This window comes from Caretta caretta, chromosome 13 (assembly GCF_965140235.1).
Source record: "Caretta caretta isolate rCarCar2 chromosome 13, rCarCar1.hap1, whole genome shotgun sequence".
NCBI lineage: Eukaryota > Metazoa > Chordata > Testudines > Cheloniidae > Caretta > Caretta caretta.
The window spans coordinates 14,741,835-14,764,670 of NC_134218.1; the positions used below are offsets into that span (position 1 = coordinate 14,741,835).

Genomic DNA, 22,836 nt, shown 5'->3' on the forward strand with positions numbered 1-22,836 from the left:
TGCCTGGGGCCCTGTGAAGCTAAGTTGCTCAGGCTTTGGCTTCAGCCCTGAGTAGTGGCAGGGCCCTGGTCTGCAATCCCACATGGCGGGACTTCGGCTTTCTGCCCTGGGCCCTAGAAAGTCTAATGCCAGCCCTCCTTGGCGGACCCTCTGAAACCTACTATTGGGCCCCGGACCCCTGGTTGAGAACCACCGCCTTAGTGAAATCAGTGGAAAGACTCCCACTGACCAGAATGGGGCCAAGATTTCACCCCTGAGTTCTATCCCTGGCTCTGCTACTGACTTGCTGTAGAAGCCTGCGGAAACTAGCATAACTTTGCCACATTTTGCACATCTTAAAATGGCTTTAAAACAACTTAACTATGCCACAAAGGTGGGGAGAGGCTTGAGTCAAACGTTTGCTTAAAAGTGCATTGAGATCCTTAGATACAAAGGTCCTCTTAAGTGTAAAGGATTATTGGGGCTGACCTTGTCCTGTTTCCATTTAAGTCAATTTCAAAACTCCCATCGACTTCTAATTCTTAAAGGTTGAAGGAATTCTTAAGGGCCCAGTTCCACAACGTATGGTATGTGAACAATTCCTATTGTATTCAACCAAATGCAGTGAGAGTGGAAAGCAGGTAGCACTTCTTAGGACAGGACCTCATCCATAATGGGAATTCCAGTTACTATTTTTTCAACTGGTTTTCACTGGTTCCAGTTGGCAGCTACATTTTGAATCAGAGAACTGGGTTTATTTAATTTTTTGGTCCAACGGTTCCTAGGACAACTGATCTTCCAGAAAAAAAAAACATCAGGGACCAGCTGAAAAACTGTAATAGGGTTTAGTGGAATTGTCACTATAAAGCAATTGTCACTAACACAACGCATGAAGACAGTCGGTTTACAATGGGTTACCAGTAGCATTTTTTTTATGGTTTTGTGCCTTCAGTCACTTTTTTGCTCTCTCCAATGAAACAAATTCTTTATTGCCCTGGAAGATTACTGGGAGCATGTGAGAACGGTACAGTGAATACACACTGCTGTTCAATGGTGGTTAATATGGTTAGACATTCAAACAGGAAGTTCCTTCAGAAATTCAGTTCCCTCCCAGAGCAAGTAACACTTAAAACAAAATCTCAAGTTACATTATTTGTGTACTAGATAGGTAAACCTGCTAAATGAAGCCAGCTTACAAGTGTTTGCTGTGTTTGAGTTCAGCCCTGTACAATGGGCTGGGAATGCCTGAGATCATTTCCTTTCTTGCCTTTCATATCACTGAACTGAAACCATCACTCCTGTCAAAAGCAAGGACTGCAGATGAAAGGCCAGTGCATTAAGACAGCACATAATTGTCAGTCTCCGAGTTTCTGACATTAATCGTTTTACTTAAAGAAGACAGTGGAGTGCTTTTCTATTTTTTCCCCAATTGCCAACACACATGAGTTAGACTGGATAAAATTAAAAATTAAAAAATAATCATAATAATGATTAAAGGTTTTTGCTAATTAAAAGAAATGTGTTTTCCTATTTTTTGGCAATTTGATAACACAAAACACTTACTTGGGGGCCACAGGGAGAAACAAACTGAGACGGATAAAAAATGTTTTGTGTTCATCGAAGCAAGACTATGTTAATGCACATTATCCCATTAATGCACATCAACATCGGGAATAAGCGCGCCAATGCAAGCAAGAAGCATACACTTATCATCATTTGATAACATGTTTAATGACAGATTGACGGTTGATTTGCAAATGTGAACTGGCATCAATGTTGCTAACTTCAGCTTCTGCCGCCTCCTCTGCTATGCCAGCATATTTATGTGCATAATTTGATTTCTCAGCCACACTGTTAGTACATTTTTAATATTAACTATGCAAGAACAGACAGCCGAACTTAAGTTGCACTGATGGTTTGAGTTCATTAGATTGAAAAAGATGGGCAATGATGACAAAGATGAAGATGGCAGCGGAACATCAAAGAGGCAACACTTAACAAACACACTCCATTTTGAACAAACTGAACGAACACATTTCATGTTGTCGGCTGCAGCAGAGCCCTTATGTACAACAGTAAGAAAAAAAATACATTTCTGCCCTGGGCATACTGACAGCAACTCTACAAGAAGCTTAGCAGGCTCTTGGACACACAGTTGTAAAATATTTCACTCATCTATTGCAGGTATAGAGCTTGATTCACAGCAGCGAATCTCACTGTAACTCAGCTGACTTCAATGGAGTTACTCCCAATTTACACCAACATAAGTGAGCGCTCCAACATGCTCCTACTTTCCTTCCCCTAGTTTTCTTTTCACAGCCTTCTTTATGACACATAATAAAAAGGATTTTGCTGAGAGCTCAGCTCTTGCATGCATGATGCACAATTCAGAACAGGGCTCAAGGGGCTGATCCTGCAAGGTGCTAAATGCAACTCCCACTGAAGTCAGGGAGAGATGACGGTGCTCAGCACCATGCAGAATTGGAACCACAGTGATTTTCTCCATTTCAGTGCTACTGGGCAATTTTAATTCTGCTCTGAAAGGAACTTGAACCAATGAGGGGAGGGGAGAATATTTCATAGGTCTGGGCATATATATACTGCATCTAGTATTAATTTGCTTGTTGTGCTACAATATATAATACATTTGAGGCAGTAACTTTATGGTGTAAGTTGTAATTTTAAATTTTATGATACAAACTGACCATCTGCAGGAATCCGACCATATAACCTACTCATTCTGTGCAGACTGTAAAGTTAATACTTTTGAATCACATTGCAACTATGATTTAGACACACAATTAGATAGACCAGGTCCTCAACAATTCTCTGCTGCCTGGTTTGCTGCTGAGTTGTCTAATAAACATATAGTATATAGGTCCTGATTCAACAAAACATTTGGTCACATTCTTAAGTCTGTCCCTAATCAGCAAAGCAGCTATTATTATTATTACTAGGAGCTCTAGTTATGATACTGGACCCCATTTGCTAAGCACTGTACAAACACAGAACAAAAAGATGGTCCCTAAGCACATCAGTGATACTTCAGCATATGCTTAAGTGCTTTGCTGAATAGGCATGGACTGCTGAATTGGGGCCATGTGTTCTTAGGAGGCTTGCGGGGGACTAAGAAATTATCAGACGGTTTCCATGTTGGGCAGCAGACCACTCAGAAGTAACCTATCTGTTCATCAGTACTAAAGCCCTGCATATCAGCAACTCCTTTTATCTGAGGATCTCACAGCACTATAATATACACTGATTCTCAATACCCTTGCAAGCTGTAGTAGGTGAGTGTTGCACTTGTTGTCCAGAAAGGTAAACTGAGGACCAGAGCAGTTAAGTGAGTTATCTATGGCCACACTGCAAGTCAGCAGCCGAGACAGGCGCAAACCCCAGAAGCACTGATACCTTGTCCCCTGCACTAACCATTAGAAATGTTGCCTCCCACTAGAATGCTTTTTCTTTCGCTCGCTCAGAAGAATGTAGTCATTACCTTCTGTTACCTAAAAACACCTTAATCTAAATCAAATCTCTTCAAGGAGGCCCATGCTCCTTAAGAAGAAGCGTACACCAGAAGGAGAACTAATCCTAATTAGTGGTGGAAACAATTGCCATTAGTATTTTGTTAAGCATCACAGTATGATTGGCACTGTAATAGGCACACAGATGACATCATGGTTTGAGGAGACTCTAAACAATGGACAACACGGAACATACTAGGAGACCCCCAGGAACTCATAATGAAATACTGTGACTGAAGTAAATAGCTCTTACTAGCTACTATTAAAATTGAATTAGCATCCAGAGACCCTAGTCAGTATCAGGGTCCCATTGTGGTAGCTGCTGTACAAATATTCAGTAAGAGGCAGTTCCTACCCTGAGGAGTTCTTCTCCGCACCCCACTACATACACACTTCTTATGCAGAGTCATTAGCCTCACCATGTAGGCTTTAATAGTATCCCAACAACTTCTGAAAGCCCCTGGATCTGTGATCGCCTTTTACTGCTGTTATTTTACTCAAGTAAAGGTAGTAGGGATGGAATTAACCTCTGTGCTGGTATAGAGCTTTGAGGTGGCCTGTGCTTTTCTTCTGCACCCACCTGTACTGAGGCCAGTCACAATTTGGCTCTATGTTACAGGGTGTTACAAGAAGGCAGTCTCTACAACCCCTGTTTTCAGGGTGCTAGAACCCTGCGTGAGGTTGCAGAATAATTTCTGCTGACTCACAGTGGTAGGTGGCTCTTGTTAACTCGAATCAGGATATAAGAAACACTGAAACCTTTCTCTAGGCAGAGAATTAGAAGCTGGGATAGACAGATCCTGCAGAGAGAAATGCAAGGAACAATCTAAACTCAGCAGGAAGATTAGGTTTAGGGTTATAGTTAATGGTTATTTAAACTTATGTAGTGTAGTCAGCAATCCATTCCACAGTCTGGTTCAGGCTTGTACAGAAGAAGCTGTATTCCTTAGTCTGTGAGCTAGAGGGCCAGAGAGCTCTGTGGTCAGCCCTTCTCCAGCGGCCTCAATAATTGTGCTTACTACATTCTAGTCCTGCCTCTTCTCTATCTCAAAATAAACTGTAGTTAGCAAAAAAGGCAAATCCCAGGTAGATGTAAATTCCCGCCACTAATCTGGTGCGTGTGCCTATGAATGTGTTTTAAGAGTGGGCGGGGATGCTGTTTATTCACACCTGTTGAAGGAAGCAAAGGGTGGGGACAGCACTTGGGACTCTAAGTGTACACTGCAATTAAAACCACGTTCCTGGCCCATGCCAGCTGACTCAGGCTAAGGGGCCCAGGCTAAGAGGCTGTGTAATTGCAGTGTAGACGTCCAGGCTCAGGCTGCAGCCTGAGCTCTGCGACGCTCCTACCTCATGGGTTCCTAGAGCCCAAGACTGAATGTCTACACTGCAGTTAAACAGCCCGTTAGCAAGAGCTCCTTAGCCCGAATCAGCTGGCACAGGCCAGCCACAGGTTTTTAATTGCAGCATAGCCATATCCCAAGAGGCAAAAGAGAAGCTTTGCTGTTTCCAGCCTCAGAATCTCTTACACATTGTCCACAATCCTTTAGCAACACCGAAGGCCCACTGTGTGGCATTGCAGGGTGTGAAATAGCCTCCTAACATGGCATTGACTCAGCTCTGATTGCACCTCTGTGTCTACTTGTAATGCTGACCCTGGCACCTAATTGTAGTGGACTCCAGAAAGCTTTCAGAGGAACAGCCGTGTTAGTCTGTATTCGCAAACAGAAAAGGAGTACTTGTGGCACCTTAGAGACTAACCAATTTATTTGAGCATGAGCTTTCGTGAGCTACAGCTCACTTCATCAGATGTATACCGTGGAAACTGCAGCAGACTTTATATACACACAGAGAATATGAAACAATACCTCCTCCCACCCCACTGTCCTGCTGGTAATAGCTTATCTAAAGTGATCATCAGGTGGGCCATTTCCAGCACAAATCCAGGTTTTCTCACCCTCCACCCCCCCACACAAATTCACTCTCCTGCTGGTGCTAGAAAGCTTGAGTAGTCTGCGTAATCATTAGTTTACACCCTTCTTCAGTCACAATTATCTCCGCCACTGTGGCTGCCTTCGCTGTCCCCCTCCCATACATTTACATATGTTACATTCTTCCACACTGTTACTGCGTAGCTGCAGACGCCACTTTGTTTGGTGTGATTTAGAGGCAGTAGCGAATGTTCAGTTATAATTCCCCATTTTAGACATGAAAAATAGTCTGTAATGCTCAACATAAGAGCCTCTGAACAAAGATATATAATTTAAAAATTAACATGAGGACAGAGGAGACATGGGATTTTGAACTAGGGACTCTTATTCAAAGGTTAAAACTCTACAAGGTGAGCCAAAAGAATTCCTTGAGTTATTAAGTAAATGCCTCTACTATATTTCCCAGTTCATTAGCTGTTATAGCCTCTTCCAGTTCAGCTGTGGTCATCCCCAGCATGCTCAAAGGGCACATGCACATGGCACTGTGTTTACACATTGCTTTTTACTAATGTTAGGAATATCTTTGAATGCTTGACAGAGGCATCTCCACCACAAACAGTGCAGTCTGAAATCAAATATGTATAGACAAGACTATGGGTCAAAGAAACTGGGGCTGTTTAGAATCAAAGGTCAAAGTTGAGAGACCTAGGGAAAGTCTCTTGGGAAATTATGCGATTGGTCCATAACACATCCTTTTATAACAAAGAAAATAATAATGATAATGCTTTGCACTTGCATTTGGCCTTTCATTTCAAAGCATCTTACAAATATACATGAGTTATGGATCAGTTCTGCAACACCTTACTCGCATGAGTAGTCCTGTTGACCTAGAGGGCCAACTCACATGAGTAAGTGTTTGCAGGATCAAGCTCTGAAGTGTCACAAAACCTGTGAGACAGGTGATTAATGTCCATTTAATGGGGAAATGGAGGCACAAAGAAGTTAAGTCCCAATATCACAAGATGAGACAGTGATGGAGCTGGGAAAATAATCCGGATCTTCTGACTCTCTGTCCTGTATTTTAGTGACAAGACTGTTCCTCCTATATTACTCTAATGCCTTTAGATTTATAGAGCCTGATGGTTGTTGAGATTCCTAAGTGCTGAGCTGTAATGTAGAAAACCACATAGGGAGACTATAGAGTGAGAGGTGGAGGAGAGGAAGAAGAGGGCGCATAACTTTTTGGGAGGTGATATTTCTTTTATTTTCATTCTTTTGTTCACAGTAGTTGGATCTAACCCATGACTTAGGTGTCTATTGCTGCACTCTACTTAACCCGGGTTCACTCTGGCACCAAGTAGTTATGTTTATGGATTGCAAATTTATTGACATTAGACATCTGCATCAGCTTTCACCTGACCAACAGGAGCCTCTGCCACCAAAGGGAATAATTATGGAAGATTTCAACAGCCATGGGAATGCCAAAAAGATCATTAAATCATATTGGAAAAACAATGTGTTCATTCATTTAGTCTTGCCAGTAAATCTTCTGGTTGAGGTCTGGACCACCTAGTGGCAATGCTCAAAGAGGGGGGGACAGAGAGAATCAGGGAGTGGAATTAAATTAAAATGGAATAACACGAAGCCTAGCACAGTGAGATCTTTAATTTGCTACTCTGAGAATCCAGAATAAGCAAAAAAAAAAAAACAAAAAAAAACCCTGGTGCTTCGACTTTATCTAAATTAAATCCCCCCTGGTACTAAGGGCTTGATTCAATAATCCTGAGTAATGTGTGCACCCCACATTATTCTGTACAATTTGTATGTGGGAGGTAAGAGATACAGAAAGCATATGGCAGAAGGAAAACAAATTACTGGTTGTGCTTTTACATACAGTTTGGCTATGCTTATTAATCCTGTTGATATTTTTTCAGACTTGAAATATAGATGTAGAAACTTTCACCCTTAATCCCCTTGGAAAATCTGAACGTTTAAGTTGTGATTTATAAAATGAGGCCATCCTCATAGTTCATGGGAGCATATGTGATGTTTAAAAATAATACAGGTTTCCTGGACTGTTTAAAACACTTCTACCCTATGAAATAAACTACATACTTTCCCCACAATCCTCTCCCTGAAGCAAAAGCCTGAGAAAAGAGTCAGGTCTTGCACCATAAACTGACAGTCAACAGAAGAGGGCTCCAGATGACTAGTAGGGGAAATGAATTGTAGGCCCACTGCTGCCAGCCTAGATATTCAAGCATAGGAGCTTGATTGACCAGTGGCTTGTGTAACACCAACAGACCCCGGTCGTCGGCGGGTGGGATCGAATCTGGGACCTCTGGAGTTTAGTGCATGAGCCTCTACCGCATGAGCTAAAACTCTCTCTCTCTCTCCCTCTCCCCCCAGCCCCTCAGTGCCACTCGATGGGACAGAATACCACACCCAGGAGGTGTGTGGGTTACACTTGCACCTTGTATCGTCATGTATCCTTGGGCAAAGTGAGGGTAACGTAGGTGTAGAACATTACCATTTTGCTATTGTAGAGTTTATCATTCATTTTACATAGGTGTAAATTATTATACAAGGTGCAAGGAAGAAACAGACCCTAACACTATCATATCCCAGCAGGACTCTACTCTTGTGGTCTCCCTTAGGGCTTGATCCAATGCCCACTAAAGCCACTGGCAGTGTTCCTAACAGGCTCAGAGGAAGAAAGTTGGTAGCCACCAGTTCTCAACCCACATGGAAATGTATAGTTCAATGTCAGTCCCCAGAAATTAAGAGAATTGGTATAATTTATTCCCAGGGGCTGATTTTGCCAAGCAGACAGGAAGAATTGCACAGGGGAGATGGCAGAGACTGGCATGTGGAAAACTTCTTCTAAGCATTGGCTTGAAGCATGAGATAGAGGTATGCATCAGAGATAAATACTCCACTACCAGTAACTATTAGGGCACCTGTGTGACTAAGCAATTTTAAGCAACCTGCTTGAGTTGTGATACAAACAGCTGGTAATTTTGTGAGCATTCATGAACTAGAACAGAGTGAAATTTTGCTATTTCCAGCTGCATACAGATTTTCATAGTGAAACAGCTGAATCTGCACTAGCCGAGTGCACTTGGGCAATGTTCACTAAACTGAGCCCATCAGAGAATTTTCACCATTTTCTTTTGTCTTCGGTGTGAAAGAAAAGGGTGCAAAAAGCATCAGGAAATGAAACAATAGCTTCCACCTACACAAAATGTGCCTTTTGGGTTTACAAAAAGCATGAGGCAGAACCAATAAGGAACAAACCATCTCATCTGTGTGCAATACAACTTATAGCTGTGCCTCCTCTGAATAACCGGAAGGTGCTATTCCAGAGTTCCCTGGGTTTCCTCTGAATGCCTGATTGGGCCTTCAGTACCCAGCCCTGCGCTTGTACTCCACTATGTACACCTGGGAGAAGTCTAAACAAAGCGGAAATTCCCTTGTGGGATTTCATCACCCTCTTACTACTCACGAGCAAACTCCTAGATAATATTTACTTCCATGGTAAGCAGAGGACAGTGTTACAAAGAATACTTAGCACTGGAGCGTTTGAAAACTTTCACTTTCTTCTATATCTTAGGGCTGATTCATTCTTGCTCCTATGTTTAGCCTGATACAGGAGTGAGAGTGGAAACACTGCACCTTGCTGACCCTGGTTTGTTCTACCACTCCTTATCAATACAGGAGAGGACAGTCTCCAGGGCTGATCTCTGTTGCCTATGAGCCACTATGCCTACCAAGGAAGGCCCTGGCACAGGGCATATTCCTCAAAGAGCATGTGTGTCTATAACCAGTGCAAAGTGACTGTGAATTTCCCTTCTTATCAGAGTACCAGGCAGCACTAAAGAAAGAGCAGAAAAATGTCACGAAGACTTACTGCTACACCACTGCTAAGCACATTTGATGCTCTGAGCGAGTTTGAATACTTAGTGCTGGGGAGCAGAATATGAACGCCAGACATAGGAATCCGTCACTTGTAGCAGGAAGCAATGGGCTCAACCATGCATTGAAAGCCTAGCCCTGCACTAGAAGCAGGGCAGAGGTACAACATTCCAACAGGAACTCAGGACGCCCCAGTATCTCAATCAGGCACAAAAGCCTCTCAAAGCTCCAGGGAACACAGGGAGCAGTGTACATGCTGCATGGCCCTTTTAAGAGGGTGTAGCATGTACTCTCTGTGCCTAGGGTTGCCAACTTTCTGCTTGCAGAAAACTGAACATCCTTGCCTTACCCCTGCTCCGCCACTTCCCTGAGGCCCCGCACTGTCCCACCCTTCTCTGAGGCCCCGGCCCCACTCACTTCATTCCCCCTCCCTCAGTCACTTGCTCTCCCCTTGCTCACTTGCTCATTTTCACCGGGCTGGAGCAGGGGGTTGGGGTGAGGGAGGGGGTAAGGGCTCCAGCTGGGGGTGCGGGCTCTGGGGTAGGGCCAGGGATGAGGGGTCGGGGTGTAGGAGGGGGCTCCAGGCTAGGGGGTGGGGCTGAGGGGTTTGGAGTATGGGAGGGGGCTCAGGGCTGGGGCAGGGAGTTGGAGTGCAGGAGGGGGTGAAGGTTCCAGCTGGGGGTGCAGGCTCTGGGGTGGGGGCCAGAAATTAGGGGTTCAGGGTATGGGAGGGGGCTTGGGGTTGGGGTCTGGGGGGGTGAGGACTCCAGGAGGGAGTTTGGGTGCAGGAGGGGGTTCCGAGCTGGGCCAGGAGGTTGGGGTATGGGAGGGCGTTCGAGGTGCAGGCTCCTGGATGGGCTCAGGGCTGGGGCACAGGGTTGGGGTGCAGGAGGGGGTGAGAGATGCAGGCTCTGGGTGGCGCTTACCTCAAGCAGCTCCCGGAAGCGGTCTGCATGTCCCTCCACTTCCTAGGTGCAGGGGCGCCCAGGCCCAGGGGGCTCTGCATGTTGACACATCTGCAGGCACTACCCCCCACAGCTCCCATTGGCTGTGGTTCCTGGCCAATGGGAGCTGCGGAGCTGGCACTCAGGGCAGCGCCTGAGCTGTGGGCAGGGGAAGCACGCAGAGCCCCCCTGGCTGCACCTGAGCCTAGAAGCCGGAGTGACATGCTGGCTGCTTCCAGGAGCCACATGGAGCCAGCCGCTGTGGCCAACCAGACTTTTGAGTTGCCAGGGTCCCTTTTTGACCAGGCATTCAGGTCGAAAAACAGATGCCTGGCAACTCTATCTGTGCCTGGTTCGGGGATGGCGGGGAGAGGAAGAGGAGAACCAGCTCTGAGGGCTAGTGTGGAGGGTCATGGCCTAATTCACTCCTTCCCTTTAGACAGGCTAAACTCATTCAGTCCTTTAGGGCAGCTATGGCGTGGGCGCGGGGGGGCTGGGGGGTGGGGGGAGGCAGAGGGGGAAAGATAAGAGTGCAAGGAGGCCTCAGCCCACCTTTATAATCCTCTGATCAGAAGCCACAACTGCAGTCACAGCACAAGACTCAAAAGACAGGTACTGTCCCGCCCTGAACTCCTTCTCCCCAGCACCTCCCCCACCCAGCGTCAAGCCCACCTGTTCTATGCAGCAAGGCAGAGGGCAAACTCCCTTTCTTGGCCTGAGGAGAAACAAGTGGACAAAGGGAAGGAGCATTTGCCATTATATAGATTGCTTTATTGCTTGATCTTATTTTGCTAGGAGGATGGTGTGAAAGAGAATGGCCATGTTGAACACACTCCAGCTGCCTCCTTCACTCCCTCCCTTCTTCCTTCAAAAATGTCAATGCTGCACCTTCCACTTTCTTTAACAATGTTTATCATCGTTCTTTGATTGTCTAGGACAACAAATGGTTAGAAATAAGCATATATCACCAGGAGCTCTCTGCCTGCCCCTTCTCCCAAGCAGTGTCATAAAAACGTACAAATTCACATTAATAATGAAGTACATTTCCCCGACAAGCCGCTGTGTATCTCAGGGAGAGCAGGCGAGGTGGCAGTTGCTGCAGAGTTTCCTATTAAAGATTAGAGCAAATACTCATAAATCTGGTGAGGGGCCAAAGCACATGTTAGGTTTGTCTCCCTCTTAATGGAACCTTAACTGAACTGAATAAATATTATATACTCAGTTTATTCATTGGAATATGACAATCCTCCCCCTAATTCTGGGTTTATTCACCCCTTGAAGAAGCAGTGTTGTTGCATATAGTTTAGTGGAAATGTGCAAATTGCCTAGGAGGAGCCAGTTGTTTTCAAACCCCACACACCTCCTTTCCCCAATAGGAAGGCTTCTCACCTATGCCTAAGGAATTTGGCAGGGCTGCCAACCCCACAGCTGTCACCCCCCCGCCTCTGATGTGCCCTGCCTCTCCTCTGTTCCCTCCCCCAGCTGTCCCAGACACCCCCTGTATCCAGCTCCTACAAAGGTGGCACGGTCCTGGTGATGTGCCTCATCATCTGGTCCCCTTTGCCATGTTGTGTGGGGGAGGGCTCATGCCTGCACTTCAGTTCCTTTGCGCCAGTCTACCTGGCATAAAGGGGCTGCAGATTAATCTTTGCAGAGATTAATCAGGCCCGTAGTGTACATTATCAATACCACTCCCAAGCTGTGCACTTTGGCACCTGGAGATGGGAAAAACAGGTGAAGGGGTGCTGTACACAAAGGTGCTCTGAGCACATCCCTAGGTAATTTGAAAATGCTGCAGCCATAGCTCTTGATGGGGCTAAAGTTGAGCACTTATGATCTGCAAAACTGGAGATTTCTATATGAAAGGAAGCAGATGTGCATAGCTGGAGGCAGATAAATGAGGGCTTGTACAGTGTTTTGGAGATAAAGACATCTAATAGAGGAGAGAGACATGGGTCAAGCCACAAAACTGGGATCCAGCCTTCAAGCCAGGTTTCCAGCACCTCAAGTAAAAGGACATATGGATTCAAGATTTGGATTGGCCCAGGATAGAGAGGGGCCATTTACAAAATTTGGATCAGGACTGTATTTCAAGTGATCCCAAAGTTTGGAATTGTTCAGATCGTGGTTTTTGGTTCAGGCCCATCTCTAGTACTAGGAATTTAGTATCAAATAATATTGTTTTCTTAACATGCAAAACTCCTACTGGCTCCACTGAGAATCATGGTAGGGCAAAGGGCTAAAAGGTATTGCTTTGAGTATATTCCTTGTTCTTTTTCTCATTTAAAAAAGAAAAACGCTATTAACTAAGTGGAACCTATGTCTAGAGCTCGTAATCAGAAAATGTCCCATCTCCACCCGCTGGGGGAAAATTTCAACTTTTCATTAAAAAAACAATATATTTTGGTCAAAAACTGAAATATTTCAATTTTGAAATGTCACTGCTGTGCCTCATGGGAGTTATCTCATGTGGCCATTCTCCTCCATAGGCCAGGGTCCCTGGTTAGACTGCATCTCCCATGATGTACTATGGTATTACTCTCTTGGTAAGGGGAGGTGATGCATCATGGGAGTTGCATGACCATAGTGCATCATGGGAGATGAAAAAACTAGAAAGCCTAGTCCATAGAAAAGTCTAGGGACATGAGACAATTGAATACAACTCCTATGAAGTACCACAGCAGCATTTCCAAATGGAAATATTTTGTTTTTCATCTGAAAACTAACATGTATTTGTTTTTTCAATTAAAAGTCAGCATTTTCAAAGGAAAGCAGCACATTTTGTGAAACAAATAGTTCTGTTGGAAACCCAATTTTCTGTCAATATATTAGTTTTTGACAGAACATTTTCAACCAGCACCACCTATTTCCTTTGTTAAGCGGAACTCACACTGTTCACTTAAGGCCATGTTGGGGCTGACTCTTGAATGGTTGCACAAGGGAGGTCAAAAAGGAAGGAACCTTTCTGTCCTTTTTGAACCCCTGCCCCCTTTTCAGGGGGCCAGGATCAACTGCAGTCCCTGCTAGTGCTCCCACAACACAACACACACCAATAGAGGCCAGATGGAGTGGGTATTAACTTATCCCTGGGCTCTTTCAAGGATTTGTGGCTTTACAACCCTCCCCCCGCCACACACACACACACACTTAGTGCTGTGTCTTATCGGCACAATCTGGCCCCTGCTCAGAGCCTGCCAGCCGTGGATTACTTCCTTTTCCTTTATGTTAAACTCTTAAAAACAGACATTGCTATAGATATCAACCTCTGTCTCTATACAATATCCCTGTGCAGTGCATTGCTGGTTGTCCATCATTGCTATGTGACAAAACGACACAAAACCCAAAAGGCCTGACTCAGATCTCACCTACAATACAGTAAATCAGGCGTAACTCCACTGTGGTGGAAAACCAATGTAAAGGCCTGCTCCTGCATCAGGATGAGTTGGTGTGGACCCCTGTGCGAAGTTCCAATAAAGCCACTGCAAAGATGCAAGAATCCATGCAAGCAGGTCTGATGCAGGACTGGGGCCACAATAATGTCAGAATTAGGCCCTCAATGCACAGCTTACTAATAATTACTTTTGCATTCATTATGCCAATAAAAAGTGAGAATCGTCTCTTTTCTTGCCATAAAGCCGCATACATAATTTTTCTGATCTTCCATCTGTGTTCCATCACATTTGCACAGAGCGCTCACCCTGGTAAATTAAATTATTTTTATTGAAAGGTGCTTTAGAAGGCCGGGTACTCCTTATGTCCTTTCCCTTTGTTATTGATCTTTGCTATGTGGCGAGGTGTAATGTGTAAAAAACCATAAAAGATTCAGGTGCTTTTCCTCTGCAATTTTGTTGAGTAAAAACATGCTGTTATAGATCATGAAGGCTGTAACATTTAATGATATCAGACAGGGCAAACAAAAGGCAATATTTTGATACCCTTATGGATACTGAACGCTTGAGGCCGTATTCAAGGTCAGTAAGATCTGGCCCAAGTATTTAAGCGGTGTCTCTTCTTTTCTGAACACAAAATATTTGATTGTTGGGATAGGGACTGAGATTTATGGCAGCAGTTACTTATCTTTGGGCCAGGGACTGTCATTGACTATATGTCCTACTGCATCTAGCACAATGGAGGCGGAATGGGTTGGTCTCTAGATACTAGTGCAAATAGAAATGTTAAGTAATAATAATTGATCTTATTAGTAACGTGGTTCTTGTTCATAACGGTCAAACACATCTGCATTAAGACATCTTAAAAACATTGGGTCTGACCCTGCTCCCACAAAGTCAATAACAAAACTTGCATTGGTTTTAGAAGGATCACAATAAGGGCCTATCACAGGGTCTGACCCTGCATTCAAGTAAATGGAAGTTTGCTCAGTTTAACAACTGCAGTAGGATCAGGCCCCTCATTTGTGTTGTGCCTTCTCTATCTATGGCTAATTATTTTTTATTCGGAAGATTAGTTTTGATGGTGACTTCTGCTTACAAACTGATGGTATGACATGGCAAACTATGCCCCGTTATTCTTCAATTCACTTATTACACCTTCGTGGCATTTGTTATTGATGTGTGCAGGATGAAGAGAAGGCTACATTCTCTCTAAACCCCAAACTCAGACACCTGACTTGGGCAACTCCCTTGTCCCATGTAACACTGACATTAGCTCTAATGGCCGAACATGTCATGCAGTGAAACTCCTGCCATTTCAGAGGAGAAATGAGAAAATAAAATCCACAAAAAGAAAAAAAAATCTTCTATTTTGGTATTTGGTATACTTAACACATACAGTTATCTTTGTGTCCTATATATCATTTAACAAATTGCTTTGCAATTCTTACAGGGCGTGGTATAATGACTGATTTAAAATCACTGCATTGCTTAAACTGCATTGTTCTTCATCAAGTGGAGTCATTTTTATGTGACGTGTCAAGCTCTCTAACAAATAACTGCTGCCAGACAAATCAAGTTCCTCATCTTAAAGCTACGGCTAAATAGTTTATAGCTTTAATCTGCTCACTGAGGTGTGCAGTCTATGACAGTAATTATAAATGCAAGGAGAAATTATAGCTGAATGCTTTAACTGCATTAGGAGCCATTTGATGAACAATCATGATTGCCTGCTCATTTTCAACAATAGAGGGCAAGTTAGTGTCAGTGCATTAGAGGATTTTCAGTTCTGCTCTGCTCTTTCTTCCATTTACCACAGAACGTCAGTTGTCTGCTATAAAATAGAAAAAAAGCACCGTAGAAGCTTTAAACTTGATGGTTTTAAAAAAAAAGACAAAGGAGGAAATAGAAAAACTGTTTATCATTATGACTCATTTTTTGTTTTGCAGCAACCTTACTTTCAAATTAGTTCATTTTAGGTAGCTGCATGTTTACTTACCAGGGACTTTGGAAAAGAAATCTCCCCCCCAACCAGCCTGGTAGATTTAAATCTATAATAACTATTTTTTTTTAAAAAAAAAGTTTGAAATAAGATCATACAGATCCTCTAATTCTGACTAGTTTGTAGCCACTATCACTGTCTGAATATAAAGCTAGAGATATGTATGTGTGTACACACACATGCACACACACACTTTCTGAAGAAAAAAAGTATTTTTAATTTAGCTGAAGAATTGAGCAAATATATTTTAAAGTTATAAATCCATGTACAAATTTGAAGCAACACTCCCTGATGTACATGGGCTTTCAAATGAAGAACAAAAAAATTGCAGCTGTTTAAATGAAAAGATGATGCTGACATAAGATTTTCTTAAATTAAAAATAATGCCACATTATATTACCAGACTTATTTCAGTCTGGAGAGGTAAAAAATATCCCACAACAGAGATGAATATACAGCAGATATATACACCTGCATTTACATTTAATAGGAATTTATCACAAATCACTGAAACAGCCTCACTGATGTCTTTAAAAAAATACCACAGACGTAATGTATGAATGTTTTTCTGGTAGTAATGATCTAACTGGCAATTCATTTGTTTATATTTTTTAATGATATTTACTCTATTTTCTAAATAAGAATTTAAATGGTAACTTTCATTTTCAATATGGGTGATATTTTATATGTTTCTGTAGTTTGGAGAATTTCTTTCCACTGTTTTACTTGCATTTTTAGTTACTTATATTTTGTTTATCTCTGCTTTTGATGCAACATTTAGTCAACCAATTAATGTATTTATGCATTTTAAGTGTTTCAATATGCTTTATATTTATTTTCTCTAAATACTTTACACTTTAAAATTACTGAATAGATTAAATACATAAATTTCTGCTATCATATTCCTTAAGCAGTATTGTATGCTCCATAATTAGGAGATATATTGGACTTTTACCAAGCCATTTTTAAGATAAGGAAGCTTTGAAAATCACTGTAATGTATCCTGGTCTTCTTGTAGAGATCAAGAAACAAAGCCATATGAATAAACTCCAGGAATAACATTTTTAGCATAGTCAGAAGAACTTAGGCAAGTTTAGAGCTCAGAAATTGTAATAAAATCTATCCAATGTCCTCCAAAATAGCCCGTCATTTCACACAATTTGTCCTATCATGCATACCAACTAAAATTATAGTTCCAGATAACAGTGCTATCACTCTGTCAATGCACTTTAAATATATGCCTTTGAAGGTACTGCCTGCATGCTGATATAAATTAGAAATATCTGAGTATTAAGGGGGTGACAATTTTTGGGTACTCAAAGACAACAGGGACAGTGCCTTCGTTTATATCCATACATCACCTGGGTAATGCCAGAAATTTGTCAGTTTAGGGTGTTGTTACTCAGAACCCACTTTTTTTTCTGGGCATCTTTGGAAAATGTGTTTATCTGCTTCTCATTCCCCAAATCTCTGAAGAACAGCAAGGTGCATAGAAAGTTGGGTGTTTAACAATAACAGTGTTTTTAAAGACCCAAATCTGAAACATTTGTCAGGTATTAAGCAACGAAGATGCCAAAAATAACTGCCATATTCATATATTTGGCAGATAGCTTTTGTTTGATAGTACCCAAATTACTGGTTTGCCCACAGTGCTCTAGTATAGAAACTGCAAATGTCAAAATCTTTATAGATGCTAACAGGTGGAGAAAAAAGTCTGTTCACTTCCTTCCTCCTCCCCAACCTCTTTTCATTTTGTGATATTTTGGCAGGTACATTCAATTTTGAATTGTTATAAAACCACAAGGTGGAAAATCAGTTATTATCAGATAAACAAAGAACATTTATTCGTCCTTTTGTTTTACACCGGGTACTAATGTTGGGTGAACAATGCAAAAAATTCCCCATTAATATTAGGTACAATTTTTAAAATAATTAACTCGCTTTGACAGCGCTCACACCCCTTTTGCATTTTGCATTCAAAAGACTGAGCTTTGTTATATAAAATGTTAAGAAAGAGTAAATCTACCTTGTGTCAAGAGCCAGCACAAGACCTATACAAGACTTAAGACTCATTACATTTGAGTAGTGATGGTTGTGCTGTACTGTAATAGCTTCCCATAGTACGTATCCCAAAATTATCCTTTGATTACTGGTTTAAATGATAGCTTCTTTAATGGGACAGAAGTGATGCATAGGCCTTGTCTGGCGAAATCTTAAAGTTGTCTGAACATTTGCAGCAAGCAAATTTTAAGTCTTCTTACAAAAGTGGATCCATTCCCAGAGCACATGCACCCTCAACTAGTCAGAGAACAGCCATGGTACCATGTGAATTACATGACAAATCACAAGTCACACAGCTTGAATTTTGAATGTTCATTATCAGTCCATAATGTAAAAATTTCCAAAAGATATTCGTCAAGGAAATCCAAATAATGAATACATTGGAGGAAATTTGAACTTGCCTGTGGATATTCTGCCAGAAAAAAAAAAAAAAGGGGGGGGGGAGGGGGATAAATATACTGAAGAAATTATTTGTTGAAAATTAATCACACAAAGCCCTCTTGGTTACAGATCCTTCAGAATTGAAAACATCTATTTGGACTTGCAGCTGATGTGCTTCCTATTAATTTAAATCAAGAAATGTCAGGTTTGGGAGTTCAGTAAAATTAAAAATGCTATAAATTATGCAGCAGCTAAATACTATCTTACACATCGTAAACATTGGCTGTGACGGCACTCACAGTTATACACCTTCTTCGACAGAGAAAATAACAGTAAAACCAGTATCCAGAAAGCTGTCTTTTTGTGAAAAGTTAAGCTTGTGATAAAAGCCACTGAATCTCTCAGTTAAGAAGCAAAAAACAGCCCCATATTTTGGCGTTGATCTGCACCAAAAACTTTCACTGAAGTCAAACAGGGGAAGGGAGTACTGACTGAGCACTGGGACCGCAGTGATACTATGAGACAAAGTGTAAATTCGATGCATTCAAGAACAAAGAAAAGAATGGCTAGGAACGCAAAAGGAGGGAAGGTTACTCAAAACAACTCAAAGGAGACCACTGGTATAAGTGTTAAGGGAAGCTATTAAAGTCCAGTGCAGTACAACACTGATCATCCAAATGTTATGTGTGGAATAACCAAGATTTTAGATAATCAAAAGCATTTTCAATGTCATTCATAGACTATGGGGGACATAAGCCTTTTGGGATAATGGACTGTTTTGGATAATTGAGGTTTTGCTAATCACGATTATATTGTCTTTTTCTCCCCCGCCCCAAATATTGGATGCTACATTAGTAATGGAGGGGAGAAGGATAAATAATTCCTTAGAACTATGAGGGAAAATGCAGAAAAACAGGCTTCCATTAGTGGAAACGACATTGAAAACTGAAGAGTAGTCATTTATTTGCTCTACTCCACACTAACCTGAATAGAAGGCGGACTAAAAATAATAGTTGGAAACAGGAAAATATGAGATGTGAAAAGTGGGGAAACAGTTTTGTTAAAAATATTTTAAAGAAGCACCTTTTCAGTTCAGGCCATGATAGAGATCCATTTATGAAGCTCTGTTCTTCAATGCAATGTAAAATGGCCTGGGTATCTAAACTGATCAATGCAGCAGCATATTTTCAATGTTATAATGTATTCTACTTTTAAGAAACGCTTTAAGAAATCTCCTTACAATCATGACATTAAAACTCGCTGTGAAGCTGATGCATGCATACCTTAAAAGTTATTCTTCATCCACTTCTGCTACAAACTGTGAATGGTGTTCTGGTGACTTGCTGTGTGTTTTGCTTAGGTGAAGTTTTACTGCATGTTTGCTTGCAAATGTCCGACAGCACAACTTACATTTGAACTTAGAGTCTGTATCCTCTTCCCCAGCTATTGTTTCAGGTGATCTTTGAACTGAAACTCTGGAGATTTCTTGTTCTACCTTGGTTTGCTGTTCCACAGCCAGTCTGTTCATGTCTTTCATTTGGAAACCTAGATGGGATTCTAAGTGGCTAATATAAGTAGATGGGGTTCTAAACTGAGATGCACAGTCACTGCAATAAAAGATTGGGTGTCCTTTGTCCATGTTTTTCAAAAACTTTGTTCCTCCAGTTTTCCTAAGTTGGTATTTGACATTTGCTAACCAATGGCTGATGGTGGTCATTGACAGTCCAGTAAATTTAGAAATCTGCATGCGTTCTTGAGGGCCTAGGTCTGATAATAAATATTTACCTTCTGATGTTTGGAAAAGACTGGAAGCAAACTGAGCTTGCAAAATCAGGAGATGCTGAGGGTTCCAGTTTGATTGCCTGCCCTTCCTTTTATGCAGAGTGGAGACTTCTGTTGAGACATCCTCGAAACGTCGGACATCCATTTCCAATTTCATCGATGGGATCCTAGAAGATACGGCAGGTTTTGGTGTAGTAGCTTTGGGAAGAACTTTGACCATGTCAGCAATGTCAGACAGAGCATGTTTCTGAGGTGGGGAAGTACACGACTGTGCTTGAGCTGACTCGGCTTTCTTGCTTTTGGATTTGGTCAGATCGATAGGCTGATCATTGTTTTCAAACAAATAACGCCTGGAGATGCTGGCAGGCTTTGGTGGGGTTGGAGCAGGAGATAAAACTGGTTTCTCCAGCATATTTAAGTTAGGTTTGTGGAACATAGAAATTGTGCTCGAGCTGGGACTGGTATTGGACTGGGGCCGTAAAGGCTCAGTGGCTTTGCCCAAGTGATTATTCAATACAGATTGCAGGGCACTAAGTGGATTCACACAAGGCAAGTCAGAAGAATGATTTGTGGCAACACAACCATTGCTGAGGGAAGCTGCTATTGACTCCTGGGGTTTTGTTTTTTCTTTCTCACCATCTTCTTTTGGTTTATCCTCCTCCTTCAAGGGACATGCCTCTGTCTTTTTTGGCTCTACGGGGGCCTCAGATTTGGGGAGAGATTCCCTTTCATTCTGACAGAGTGGAGCAGCTTCAGCTCGGATGCCCTCTTTAGTGTAGTCTTTTTGTATGACTTCTTTGTCATCAATTTCCTTCTTCACTCGAGTGCACTGGGCCACATTTGCTGAGTTGGGAACCAGAGGCATAACTTTCCACTTTGGAGCAATGGGTCTCAACTTATTGGTAATTGTGGGCCTGATTTGCAGTACTTGGGAGCCCACTGGTAAGGAAGCCTTTGCTCCTTCTGAGAGCTGATAGGCTGCATGGATACTAGGATATGCACTCCAGCTAGGAGCTCCATTTTGAGCTTTATTGATGGCTGTTGTGACGGTGTTTTCCAAAGACTTTAAAATATCCCCACCACCTTTTGAACCATCTTCTAAATCTTCCTCTCTAAGATACTGGTATTTAATTGTAGGATCCAATGGTTTCTGAAGCATATCTTCATACTCTTCAGTTTTTACCACTTTCTCATCTTTGTTTGTATCATCAGGTTTATCTTTTTTACCCTCTTTCTTTAGCTCTGATGCAGTTATGCCATCCGAAGATGCATTGCTGGATTGTTTTGAAACCTGGGTGTCATTGGCTGGTGCCTCAGACAGCGATTGCATTTTCTCCACAGCCAAGGGATCTAGTACTAGTTGTTTTCCTTTCTTTGAAGCTGAACTTGTGACTTTCAAGAAATGACCCGTGACCATCATATGAGTGGTGAGTTGCTGCAAGGTGTCATGTGAACTTCCGCATTCCATACACTTCAAAATCTGGGATTTACAGGCCTCAAACTGCCATGTGTAGCTGGCTCCATTCTGGTAGCCATAGCGGTTGTTAGATGACAACTGCAGGCTTGCATTCTTCTGAGGAGAAAAGGTATCTGCAAAAGATCCTGTTGTGGAATCTGGGGAACAAGGTCTGTTAACATCAAACACACGTTTCTTTGCAGGAGTGACCATTTTTGAAGAAATGGTAGGTACCGGCTCCTTCAAAGGCACTTTTTGGTAATGTTTAGTTTTTATCATATGAACGCTCAGATCTTGAAGGGAATCAAAAGAGTCACCACAGAACATGCACTTTAGAACTTTTTGTGCATCTTCCTTGTCCATGTCCTGAAAGGCCCTTTTCCGGGGCTTTGAATAGCTAGTAGGTCTGTGCTTGTCCTTTTTACGGTTGTCATCTTGGTAATGACCGGTTTCATTCATATGGACTGTTAGCTCTACCAAGGTGTCATAGGCAGCACTGCATTGCCTGCACCTAAACCTGCTAGCACCCGTGAATACAGTTCCGCACATTTTGCTGCTTTGTCTGTAGAGCTGCACTGAACTGAAAAGATTTGGTTTGGAGACCGGTCTGGAAGGTAAACTCTGTTGTAAGCTTTTTGACAATGCATCTTGGTGCCAATCAAAGTCACTTTTGTTACCTCCATTTCTATTGTCACAGCCCCGTCTTTCAGAGTTAGACAACTTGAGACCCAGTCCTAAGCCTGTCCAATAAGAGTCTGACAGTATGTTAGCATAGACTGCTGTCATTTTATCCATGCAATCATGTGCTTCATTCTGAGATTTGGGGTGGGTATTGGTTTTCAGATCCTGCACCTCTCTAGAGCAAATGCTTTTAGTATCTGCCACCTGGTCACTAGCGTCACTTAACAGGGACTCATTTTCCGCATCCTGATTAGATATATGACTTACTGGAGAATTCTGGTAACTAAAGCTTCCTTTCTGCTCAGGACCCACTTCATGTTCTTCATCCGTGCCAGTATCATTGCTGCCCTGAAGTTGAGCTGTTGAATTACTGTCATCATCATCCTCTTCCTCCTCCTTTATATCTTCCTCTTGGACGTAACCTGAAATGTAACATCAATATATGAAATAAATGTTAATAACACTGCAGTTTTATTTTTCTAGTTTCACTATGTGCTTTTGCTACTGGACTTCATTTTAATCTACAACTTTATTGTCTGTTAGTCCTGGAAGTGAAAAAGTCAAATGATGTCTTTTTGTAAAGCTTGCTGAGGTTTTTGGATGATCGTAATTCTTTATAACTGCCAGAGATTCTGAGTTAATAATTTTCCTGTCATGGGAGTATAATTCTAACTGTCCTCTAATGGGACAGTTGAAAAATTCATATGTGAGAACTTTAAGTTCATACTAAAAGTCTCATTTTTATGACTTTGTTATTAGACTCAAGGAAAAGAAAAGAGAGAGAGAGAAAA

General features: G+C 42.1%; 1 protein-coding gene across 2 annotated transcripts in view; it reads right to left on the minus strand.

Moving 5' to 3' along the window:
- TSHZ2 (teashirt zinc finger homeobox 2) overlaps positions 1–22,836 on the minus strand; it is a 270,750-nt gene that overhangs the window by 92,770 nt on the left and 155,144 nt on the right. For both annotated transcript variants that reach the window (XM_048819720.2, XM_075118764.1), the window contains exon 2: positions 19,410–22,467. In XM_048819720.2, the coding sequence (XP_048675677.1) occupies positions 19,418–22,467 (3,050 nt within the window). In that variant the 3' untranslated portion in view covers positions 19,410–19,417. The remainder of the gene's footprint in view (positions 1–19,409; positions 22,468–22,836) is intronic.